Source organism: Lepidochelys olivacea, assembly GCF_965140295.1.
Source record: "Lepidochelys olivacea isolate rLepOli2 genome assembly, chromosome: 1".
NCBI lineage: Eukaryota > Metazoa > Chordata > Testudines > Cheloniidae > Lepidochelys > Lepidochelys olivacea.
Window position 1 is genome coordinate 340,443,808 of NC_140411.1, and position 12,596 is coordinate 340,456,403.

Here is a 12,596-nt window from a genome sequence, read left to right on the forward strand (position 1 = left end):
TGTGACTGGGGATGTGTTCTGAGTGCAAATAGATACTTTTTCTTTTTTCTTTTCTAAAATTCATGTCAAGGGGAAAAGTTTTGAGCTGGTTATTTTTTAAAGCTCAGAAATGAGATTTGTATTTCTGGAAGGTGAAGATGCAGAAACTATTTCCAGACGAGCATTGGCGATTTATTGTGGCATACCTAATTGATGTATTTGATAAATTAAATATGTTGAATCTGTCAGTAGAGGGATGCAATACAAGCATTTTTAAAATTACAGATAAGGCAGTGGCCATTTTGAGAAAACAGAGCCTGGGCCAGAGTAGAAAATAATGCCTTAACCTCATTTGAATTTCTTAGTGACTGCTGTGGAAGGATGGAAATTTCCATGGACACTGGAAGGAGCAATTACTGATTATGTAGGAACTCTATAAAATGAGCTCAAGTACTGTTTCAAGAATCAGTGATTAAGGAATGGAAGTAGTATGGCTGGAGGAAAATTGCTTTTAATAAAGCAGCTGTAAATTGTTTTCTTCTGCCCAATAAATATCTGGAGATGCTGACTGATTCTTTCAACTGACTGCTCAATAAAGATAAAGCCAATGACACAGACACATTTTTGGCTTTATGCATCATGTGATTATCCCTACATAGGATGTTAAGCATTATAAATGTTGCTGCCATTTGAATTTACATAGCATATCAATGGCTAAAATAAAAACAAAACAAATGACATCTGGAGAATAATTTGGTAATCTGTTGCAAGCACTGTATCAAGAATAGAGTAACGGGAATATTACAAAAAAATCTGAATCCAGAATTACTAATCTTACTATATCCAATTTTAGTTGAATTGTTTCTTTAATTTAAAAAATCATTCACAAATCCCTTAAAATTGAGTATATTTCCTTGTTGTTGTTTTCTAAATTAACATTCTGCAATGTTCTCAATTCTACGTAATGAATATAAGAGGGTAAGAAGTGTAGCAACTCGGAAGGAAACAATACATTTTAATGAGACTGTACACATGTATATAGCTCTGTTATTTTAGAAGGTAATTTACATTTTTTATGAAAAATGAATTGTGAAAACAACAAAGCTTTCATATTTTCAGAATTTGATTGCCTAGAGCATTTTGCATCCCCTTTCTCTTTAGCAACGGAGTGGAGAATCTGTGAAAGTTCATCAGCTGGATGTTGCTATTCCTCTGCATCTCAAGAGTCAGCTAAAGAAGGGTCCACCTTTGGGTAGTGGGGAAGGAGAATCAGAGTTGGGAGACACAATGCCATTTGTCATGTTAACTCGAAAAGGCAACAAACAGCAGGTAAGGGATTATATGGATGTAAGTAAACATTTTCCTTTGTCATAACTTAAAGAGTTTGGTTTCTTCATCTTTATTTCTTACAGTGGGATGCAGTCCTCTGTTCTGTTGATGGGAACTCCCTGGAATTCTAAATTCTTACTAGGAGTCGGAGAGGACCACTTTATACCTTTATTTGTTTTTATATTAAGTTCTCTAATTAGACCAAAGAGAGATGCTGAGCAATGTTTGTTATGTATACAAAGTACAGGCGCAGTTTAACTGGCAGCTGGGAATTTGAATCCATGGCGTTATAAGATGCCACTGGAACTTGGAAAGACAGCATGATTAACATCAGCAACAGGAGTAATATACTCAAGGGATTGTCGCAGATCTATCCCACTCTTGCACACTCACCAGACTGCTGATGAGATCCATCTCATTAGGCCCCAGGTGCTGTAAGCCTCCAGAATCTAAACGCAAGTCCAGGCACTGCCCCGGCTTGGCATTCCTGAGCATGCTTTCAGGGTGTAAATCCTCTGTCTAGCACCCTCTTCTGAGAGCTGAGGCACTGCAGTTCAACTGCCTAATCACTAGGGACCAGTGCTGACCTTTTAAACTTCCTGGGAGCTTAAGCATGTCCTCTCCTAGAAGTCCAGCCATGTGGGCACTTTTACCATTTTCTTCTTCAGGGGCATATTGATAGTATAAGCATAAAGACATAGCACAAGATTCTAAGAGACCATTGCTCTTTATTTAATAGTACAAGAAACACAAATGTAGACAAAATAATACACACTTATATGCACTTCCTTGAATAATGTCCCTATGGCTGCTCCACTTGAGGTACGCATGCATCCTATGCACCTTCGATCAGAGATTTTCTGCAGCGGTAGGTATACATCCTAGGTATCCTCATGACCCATACCAAGGATGTATAGGGCTGCGGCTGACAAACCACACTCCATTTCTTCTCAACTTCCTTGGCGTAAGGCGGAGGATCTAGTGGTGCCCACTTGTGCAGCCACTTACTTCACTTGCTCTTGGTCGTTAATTTACCTATATTAGTTTAGGTTTGTATATGTTTTATATTTGTTTAGTTTTGTTGTTTTTTTTCCCTATAAACTTAGGCTTTTAGCCTCTCCCCTTCCCCACACTCCCTTCAGGTGAGAACCCACCTTGCTGAAGGAGCTTTCTTTTGCTTTTCCTTTGGGCATACCTAAATCCGCAGGATTCAAATTTTGCCTCACTTGCCGGGAGTCCTTCCGAGTTAGTGATGGCCACTCGCACTGTATCCGCTGTTTAGGGGGTACTCAAATGCAATCAAAGTGTAAGGTTTGCTCAGGATTCAAAGGATGTTTCAGGAAAGACAGGGAGATAAAGTTTTGTCTCCTTATGATTGAATCCTCTGTCCATCCTACATCACAATAATAATCCTCTACCTCAGACCCTCCGACAGCAGTTTTGAAGTGACCACAGTTCCCCACCAACCTCTGCACCTTGATTACCTTCCAGACCTGTGCGGGAGAGATCTGCAGCACGGACAGTGTGAAGTCTCCAGCCAAAAGGCTATCTAAATCTCCTCAAAAAGAACCTGGCCCTGAGAGACCAGCTGTACCAAAAACCTCCAGGTGAAGGTTCCAAGTGGTCCCAGTACCAGGGTTCCCTCTACTCTGAAATTCTCAAGTACCTCTAAAACCCACGGTACCCATCACCTGGTACCAAAACGTACCTTGGTGTAACTGAAATATGATTGAGGTATCTGAGACTCTAAAAATTCTGTATTGAGAAAGATGGTACTATCTGAGACCTCTGCTGCTGCTTCGGTACTCAGATCAGTCATTCAGCTGACAGTGCACTCTGCACCACATCTGCACTCTGCACCTCCTACATCTGAGACTCATCTAGTTTCTGCACAGATTCACTTAGTACTGAAGCAGTTTTGATTTTCCAGAAGTTTATTCATCTCTGATGAACCTGAGTGCCCTCTTGTTGAGTTCAGCAAGACTTCCAGTATCACAGCCAGAATTATCTCCAGTACATTATCAATAACCACTGGTTATTGATATCTATCGTTCAATCAATCAACAATTGCTAGTGGTTCCCTGGTACCCATGTGGACAGACACACTTCCTAGTACTCCACCCTTGTCTATCCCCCTTCTGGACTATGCAGAAGACAGCTCTTCTGACTCCCAGATTTCCATACAAGGCTCCTTTGATTATCAACCCAGGTCTGATTCCCATGAATCTGTCTCCTTGAGGAACACTTCAAAACACAGGCAGTCTCAAACTGTTCCTCATCTTTCTTGGTATCTCTGGCCCTCCCCAATGGCCATATTGAGATCCTTGAACAGCTTACTGTCAGCAGTTCTCCAATGCACTGAACTCTCGGAATCCCACAGACAACGCTCTCCTGTCATGTGTCCGTCCCCCCCATCCCCCCAGCACATCAATCCCAGTCATGAGAAAAATTGTTGAAAGAACAAGAACAAAGAACTGATGAGGAGGTTACCCTTCAGATTAATACTTCATCATCCCCTCCAGATGAGGCTGTTACCCCTTCCACCTACTGTAGATGATTTCAAAGTTTCAGAACTTGATGACGAGAATGGGTGATACTCTGCAAATGCCATTAGAAGAAATCCAGGAGACCCAGCATAGGCTGTTGGATATTATTCATACACAGAATCCAGATGAGTGCCTTTACCTTCAAATGAGGCCTTATTGGAGTTTCGAAGACAATTTGCTAAACCCTGGCCACTGCTCCTCTTGTCTTCTAAGAGAGCAGATGACAAGTGTTGTGTTCTGGCTTGGCGTTCAGAGTTTTTGTTTTCACACCCTGCCCCATCTCTTTGGTTGTAGATGTGGTGAATGAATCCAACAGGCAACATCGTTTGAGAACTGCCCCACATAACAAAGACTAAAAGCGCTTGGACATTTTTGGTCACAAGGGCTACTCCTCTGCTACTCTGAAATTCCGAAATTACCAGGGGATTCTTGCTAACTACAACCATGTCACATGTAGCAAGTTTAATTCTTTTAATGAGCATCTCCCACAGGAACAAAGGGAACATTTTCAATCCATTATTATTGAAGGACAGCTCTTTATAAGAAACAACTTTGCTAGCCTCTCTTGACACATTCGATACAGCAGCTCGCTTCATCTCCACAGCAGCTGTCGTGTCTAGCCTCATGGTTGTAATCCTCAGGAATTAAGATGATGGAAACATGGTAGAAGATCTTCCATTTGATGGACTTCTGTGGACTCACTGAACAACTGATAGTCCTTATGTTCTCTCAAGAATTCAAGGTGACTCTCCGCCCACTAGGGATTTTTACATTGGCAAATAAGAATAGATTCAGTAGGTCACAGACATCCCAGAGATCTTGTCCGTCTGTTTTCTACCTATAACAGATCATCAGACTCTCCTAAAAAAGAAATCTAGGTTCCAGACAACTTACCTGTTCTTATCAGCCAAGCATTCATTTTGACGCCTTGGTTGAGGGTTACAAACATTTCCACATTCTAGATCTGATGCTGCAGCATCCTACCCACATCCTCTCCCACCTTTTTGTAGGTCGAAACCTGTCTCCCATTTCTGCAGCTCATGAGAGCAGATTACTTCCAATGGATGGGTTGTGGAGGTTCTAACATTGGGATACTCCATTCATTTTCAGCCCTGTCCATTTTCAGGGATCCATCTCACAAGTCTCCCCTGAGGCAAGAGGTTCTGTCATTTCTCCACAAAGGAATTGTGGAACTAGTTTCCACACAGTATGGAGGGAAAGGATTTTATTCCAAATCCTTCCTGGTTCCCAGAAAGAGGGGCAGATGAACACCAATCCTAGATCTCAGGATTCTCAATATCTTTGTCAAAGTAGAAAAGTTCAGGATGGTGACACACACGGCTCCTCGGGCAGCTATCTGGAATTTGCCAGTACTCTTCACCACTCTGTTTTCTTCTCTAAGCACAGTTCTGACTCTCAGTACCTTTTAACCATGCTTGTTTTCCCTTAGATTCCTTTACGTGGGGGAAAAACATTTTCCACTCTGTTCAAAATAGAGAATGTCTTCTTAATCAGTCTTGCATGAATGAATGAATGAGGGAAGGAAGGAAGATCTTAGGAACTTCAGGACGCCACAGCTTCCGCAGAATTTCCTGAAAACAGACTTTCAGTTTCAGATCAAGTTGCAGTGTTTGCTATTTTAGGTTTTTGAAAGAGCTGCTATTCTAGCTGAATTTGTTCAACTCAGAAATCAGTGATTTCTAAAAAGTCTCTTTTTGATTCTGTTTGAGGCAAGTATAGGGGAAAATTCTGCTGTGAGTTTAAAACCATTGAAAATGGAAACTCTTTTTATAAAACAAAAAACCTAACTCTTCCTTGGTGCTGGCGGCATTTGGCTTTTTGGTGCCATTTTCCTCTAAGCATCCCAAGTCATGCAGTTGTCCTTACCTAATTGTCTGGTTACTTAGATATATAGTGCATATATTTGAGCATTCCTGGATAAGTAATACGTACAATGCACAAAAAAGTGCCTAGTATTTGCTGAAGATGCTTTTTTTATACAGGTATGTCATGGCTTTTTAAAAATACCTTTTACATTTTGGGGGGCATCTAGTGATGGTGAAAATGAGTGATAGTAGTGGCTGGAACCAGGCAGACAAGGGAGGTACTGTGCAATCTGCTTTCCAATCAACCTAAGTCCTCATCTTCAATGCCTCTGTATCCTTGACTCAGCCAGGATAGCCAGCCATGGCAAACTTTTGTGGTTTTGTGACTTGGTTAAATTACTGCTAAGGTACCAGGATGAGACCACTAACTTAATTTTCACTTTGAACTGGATTTGAATCTGATTCTACAGAAGTGGTAAGTCTTAATGTTTCCTCTTATTAGCATCACGTTAGTTTCCACTTATTTATCATTACTAAACTGTGGTAATATATATATATTATTCTTTCCATAGATTGTTAATCATGTTCTAGTATACTGAACAGCAGTGGTTCCCTCTGATTCCACTCATCAGCAAGGTCCTAGAGAAAATCAAGAGAGACAAGGCTCAGGTTATCACGATCATCCCCGTGTGGCCTCGCCAGCACTGGTGCGGGACGCTATCAAGCCTGTTGGCGATCCCTCCATGGCCTCTGCCGAACCGACCAGACCTCCTGTCACAGGATCACGGTCGACTCTTGCATCCCAACCTTGCGTCCCTCCATCTTATGGTGTGGTTGTTGCTGAATCCTGAGGAATGGGCCTGTTCGGAAGGAGTCCAGAAGGTCCTCCTCAAGAGTAGAAAGCCGTCGACTAGACAGACTTATCTGGCAGAGTGGACGAGGTTCGCCCCGTTTGGTCGCCCAGCGGGAATCTCCCCTTCGCGTTCTTTGGTGCAGTCCGTCTTAGACTGCCTGCTTCATTTGAGAAACCAGGGCCTGGCACACTCCTCTATCGGTGCACCTGGCGGCCATTTCTGCTTTTCATTCTCCAATCCAGGGGCAGACGGTGTTCTCACATGACATGACGGTCAGTTTCCTCAGAGGTCTTGAGAGACTTTTTCCACAAGTTCAGTCCCTCAGTGGAATCTCACCTGGCTCTGCCCAGACTCATGGGCCCGCCCTTTGAACCTTTGGCCTCGTGCTCCCTGTCTCACCTATCGTGGAAGGTAGCTTTCCTGGTGGCGGTGATGTCAGCGAGGCGAGTCTCCGAGCTGCGAGCCCTGACCTCAGAACCGCCGTACACGGTCTTCTATAAGGACGTAGTCCAGCTCCGGCCCCACCCAGCCTTCCTTCCCAAGGTAGTGGCTACTTTCCATGTGAGCCAGGACATCTTCCTTCCAGTCTTCTGCCCCAAGCCCTATGAGACTGATGATGAGAGGTGCCTTCACGCTTTGGACATAAGAAGGGCCCTGGCTTTCTACCTAGATCGGACAAAGCCTTTCCGTAGGTCGATTTAGCTTTTCATCTCTACAGCTGATAGAATGAAGGGCCTCCCGGTGTCCACGCAGAGGATTTCTAACTGGATCACCTCTTGCATTCACACCTACTATGAGTTGGTGGGAGTCCCTCTGCTGCCGATCATCAGAGCCCACTCAACCAGCGCACAGGCATCTTCGGCAGCCTTCCTGACATACTTCCCAATCCAGGACATCTGTCTAGCCACGACATCATCCTCAGTGCACCCGTTCACAGCCCTCTATGCCATCGCTCAGCAGGCCAGAGATGATGCTGGGTTCAGCAGAGCTGTGTTGCAATCTACATGTCCGTGAACTCCTACCCATCTCCAAGGGGTACTGCTTGGGAGTTACCTAACTTGAATGGACATGAGCAAGCACTTGAAGAAGAAAAGATAGTTACCTTTTTCTGTAATTGGTGTTCGAGATGTGTTGCTGATGTCCATTCCACAAGCCACCCTCCTTCCCCGCTGTCAGAGTTTCTGGCAAGAAGGAACTGAGGGGGTGAGAACCGGCAGTGCCCTATATACCGCAGCATATGCGCGCCACTCCAGGAGGCACCGGAGCCGGTCCCCTATGGATACTGCTGAGGGAAAAAACTTCTGGCACTGGTGCATGTGGCGAGTGCACACAAACCCTAAGCTGAATGGACACGAGCAACACATCTCGAAGAACACCAGTTACAGAAAAAGGTAACTGTCTTTTCTGAGTTGTCTTCCCATCAGAAGTTGTGCTGAACTATATCCAATAGCTGCTTTTGGTGTTGATCTATAATGCAGAAGAGCAAGGAACAGATCTTCCTGCTATAGGATTTTTGTTGTCTGTCTGTACAGTTCTCTCAGCCAATCCATTCTCTTGTAATGTGGGCTGCTAGTAATATGACCAAAAACCATATTTCATTTGGAATGACTTTAATTCTGATGCTTTGAACTGTGGTCTGTTGTCTGTCACTAGTTGTTCTGGAATACCGAAGTGAGCAAAAGTGCACTTCAGTTTCTTGATAACACTGTGACATGTTGTGTCTTTCAAGTACATTATTTCTGTATACCTGGAAATGTAGTCCACGATGACCAGGTAATGATACCCTCTGAATCTGTATAAATCTGCAGGTTATCTATTCAAAGGTCCCTCTGATAGAGGTTTTTGTACATTCTATGGTTCAGCATTTTCTTAAGTTGATTTGTACCAGATCTCCTTTCAAAAGTCCAATATCAAATCCTCCATCGAGTTCTTCCATCTTTCTCAGTAGGCCCATCTGGCTGCTACACTGCAGCTGAGAAAGTTGTTAGTCTTTGATCACATGTACTCGGAATGCATAGCTTTTGTCTTTGTAAGTTTTCTGTGGTAAACAGGCCCATTTAGTTCAGAATACCTCCAGGGCTAGTCACAGCTCTGTTAGGTGATTTCAGCTCTGGGAGGGATTGATGGCAATTATAAGGCTTTGTCTACACTATGCACCTTTTAGCGACACAGCTGTGCTGCTACAGCCGCGCTGCTTAAAGGTGCTCAATGTAGCTGTTGGTTGTGGCAGGAGAGAGCTCTCCTGCTGACAGAAAGCTTCCTCCTCCTCCGAGTGGCAGCAGCTTTGTTGGCAGAATGTTCACACCAGCACTTTTTGTTGGTAAAACTTTTGTCATTCAGGGGTGTGGTTTTTTTGACACCTCTGAACAACAAAAGTTTTGCCAGTGAAGTTCCAGTATAGACAAAGCTTCAGTCCCTTCTGAGATGACTGTGACTTTTAGTTCCTGTGTCAGTTTTGAAGTCAGTCATGCCATGAATATTCAGTTTCATTCTCCAGCCAGGCTCTATGTCATCACAAGTGTTAGATCCCAGAAACAATGGGTTTTAGTTGTCTGTAATATGAGTCAACTCCCTGAATCCTTTGGTGTGGCAGAGAGCTGCAAAATCCATATTTCGTTAATGTAATATTACAACGTGCGCCTCTGGCTGGACATGCATCATCTCTTGGGATATGACTATTTCCATACCTTGTGCATGTAGGCTGGAATTTGTCCCTCCTGTTAGTTCTCACTCTCCTTGCCTCAGGAGTTTTATAATAATGACTTTTAACAGTCAAGTGTCTGTCAGCTTCTAAGCTAGCTTCAGGTTTTTCAAATTGCTCCTGCCCTTTTGTCGCTTTGACTAATTGTGACTGCTTTGTATCTGTATAGCTCTGGCTAGGGTTAAATCTCTCCAACTTTAGCTGCTGGAAAGATTTTTATCTGTTGACCCAATAACCAGACTGTCTCTGATACTGCGTTCCCAAAATCACAATTTTCAGCCAATGTGTCCAGAACTCTTCTAAAACATTCACCGTTTTTTTTCCTGGTTTTTTTAATTCTTTGATGAAAACATGCTCTCTCATAAACCATATTTCTTTGGGATAGAAAGTATCCATCAAACATAGCCAGAACCCTTTGATAGCCATCTTCGTGACTGTCTTCAGGAAAGTCAAAGGATTTAAAAATATGCTCTGCTTGCTTCCCCTAGCATAAATTAGAGAAGATACAGGTATATCTCCAGTTTCTTTGTGGAGTTTGTTTGCCATTTGAAATTTTGTAAAATACTGCTTCCAGTCTGTCCATTCTGAAGATTTGTCAAAGCTGAAATTCTCTGGGGCTTTGAAGAATGACATGAGATCCTTCAACCTTTTGTTGTTGTTCTCCTTCTGATTCTTTTCTTAATTTACTCCTGACATTATGTCCTGTACTCCTGTATCAGAGATGGACTGGCTACACAGCTTGTTTATACACACTAGATGTGTTTATCATAAGATCCTTTAATGCTCTGCCAGATATGGCAGAGTTTAGCTTAAATAAGGTATTTTACACACAGCACCACCTACTGACTGAACAGTATGATGCAGTTTAGCATTTCATTACACATTCTGCACAGACTGAGGCTTTTGTGGTTTGGGAAATATGGTCTTAGAGAAAAATATTTTAATTGAAACAATTGAGTCCAAGTTATTTAAGGGACAGAAAAATGGTTCAGGCAAATACTGTAGAAACCCTTTAACTTGCATAGACTTGGAGACACATTGCAAATTACTGAATCTTATGATTTATTAAGTGAGGACGCACAATAAAAGGAAAACACATCATAAAATACACAGTGTTCCTTAAAGCCATGATCTGACTAATGTATAGGAGTTTTTGTAGAAGTTATGAGATATTATTCATATGAGACATCACTTTTAGCATCTGTTAAATCTTTTCTGAGAGGCGAGAGAGGCCACAATTTCGTGTGTAGATTTAAAAAATTACTTTATACCACTTCCCTTTTATTTCCCTTTACAGTATTTTGGGACCTCTTTTCTTGAACTAGTTATGTTGCTTGGAATGGTAGTAGTATATTTTTATAGTGCTAGTGGGGGGAAACAGATACTTGTATATTAACTTTACTTTTTTGTGTGTACATTCATGCAGGAGCTGATCATGGTGTCTGTTTTATTTAATCAAACATTTAACTCCCAAATATATACATCATAGTATTTGTGCTATTGAGTATGAAAAGTGATCAATAAACTCCTATCTGTTAACTGATAAAAGGTTTTATATACCAACTTCTGTGATCACAAGTCTAATTCCAAACTTGAGAATTCTGTTTTCATGTCAATGGGTTGACTTGTGCTTTACATTTTGAATTACTTTTAGTAAAGAATAAGAGTTACTTGTGTGTGCATGTACGTATCTGGGTTTAGTAGTAACAGTAACAGTTTACTTTTTTTATTTCCTTGTCATTCATGTAAAAAGCATTTTCTTGAATTCTTTTTTCTTGGGAGTTGCGTATTAAGTTTAAATTTCTAGATTTTTTTTTTTCAAAGCTTTAACTGTAGCAATTAATGAACCAATCAGAGATCTTGGGAAACTCTTCATTATGACCTCTTTTCAACTGTTTCAGGATAATTTAGCTGGGAATTTTGTAAAATATTAAGTTTTTTGGGAGCATCATAGTATGTGTGAGAGGAAAATGGTGCTGGCATTTTGTGGTTTGAAAAAGAAAGCTGATCTTGTTCTGAATCTTCCCTACCACCACCCTCAATATTTGCTTTTGGGAGTAGGCTCTTCCTGGCAAAACTCTTTTTGGTGGTTCTAGAAATGTAAAATATGTTGCCTTATAGAATACTTTGGTCATTGAGTAAATGAAAGACTTCTTTGTCTACAAATTTGTGTTCAGAAAAAACATACCCTAGCAGTCAGTTTTAAAAGAAAAATAAGAAGAGAAGAGGTGGAGTTGAAAAGAAAATAATTGTGTTCCTTCATACAGTACTAAGTGAATTTTAAACCTGTGTGAGTAGAATATACACTGATTTTTGAAGTGAGGGAAGTCTTTAATAGATATCAAGACTGCTATCAAAATATTGCTGTATGTATTTTATGCCTTTTGACACAAGTAATGTATATTATATACATATTATTTTAAAATAGGTTTTTTTAGTAGATTAATTCAGTTGATCAGCCCTGCCACAGACAAACGTGTCTTTCCAGTAAATTAGGTTCCCAACTACTAAACTTAACAATCAGCATTAGCCATTACAGAGTAAGTATAGAGTCCAACTCTAGCATAGAAACTGTTCACCTATTGTGTTTCCACCGAGGGAAACCATCTGGGGTTGTGCAATTACATGTGATTAATGAGGACAACAATTTGCAAAAAAAATTGTATGGTTTTTCCTTCAGTTTTATTTAAGATTATTTGAAGTAAACTGTAGTAGTAATGTCCCACCATCTCATCACCATGTGAGCTTAATCTCTGTAGTTCTGTAGATCTGGTTTGAACTCTGTTTATCTTATCTGAGCTGCAGAAGAGGCTAGTCTTGGTAACTGGAATTTTATTTTTCTACATAACAAAACACTCCTTGATGGTGATAGTACGTTTTGTTCCTCCTTCCAGTAGTGGGATTAATACTGGATTATTAGGATGCACAACATCTCCAAATGCTGGGCCCAGATCCCAATGTCCAGGAAGACTTTGCCATTAGTGAAGCATCAGCCATTAGTGTACCATAAGAGCAGAAGAGTAGCAATCTGTAGCATATCTCCCCCAAAAGACTAACATGCACCCTCCTGGGCAGGGAGGGTGCATGTTAGTCTTTTGGGGAGATATGGGACCTAGAAGGAGCTGTCTGTCTGAAGGGCCTTGAAGTTTTTGATGGATCAGGGCTCTGGTTGATCAATGTGCCTGCCTACCTCTGAGTTTAACTCGTCTCATAAGTTGTTCATCACCACTTTACAGCCTTCCAGAATCCTTCTTGCTTCATTTCACCATCTAAATTTCATATTCCCTTCCCATTTATTCTGAGCACCCTGCTAGCCTGATTTAACTCGGAGAATGGGACAAGAAGCAAAACCCAGATTTCC

The 12,596-nt window shown here is 41.4% G+C and overlaps 1 protein-coding gene across 4 annotated transcripts in view; it reads left to right on the forward strand.

Moving 5' to 3' along the window:
• UPF2 (UPF2 regulator of nonsense mediated mRNA decay) overlaps window positions 1-12,596 on the forward strand; it is a gene marked incomplete at its 3' end in the record, with an annotated part of 133,945 nt that overhangs the window by 91,887 nt on the left and 29,462 nt on the right. For all 4 annotated transcript variants that reach the window (XM_084623474.1, XM_084623475.1, XM_084623476.1 and 1 more), the window contains one exon: window positions 1,141-1,308. In XM_084623474.1, the coding sequence (XP_084479600.1) occupies window positions 1,141-1,308 (168 nt within the window). The remainder of the gene's footprint in view (window positions 1-1,140; window positions 1,309-12,596) is intronic.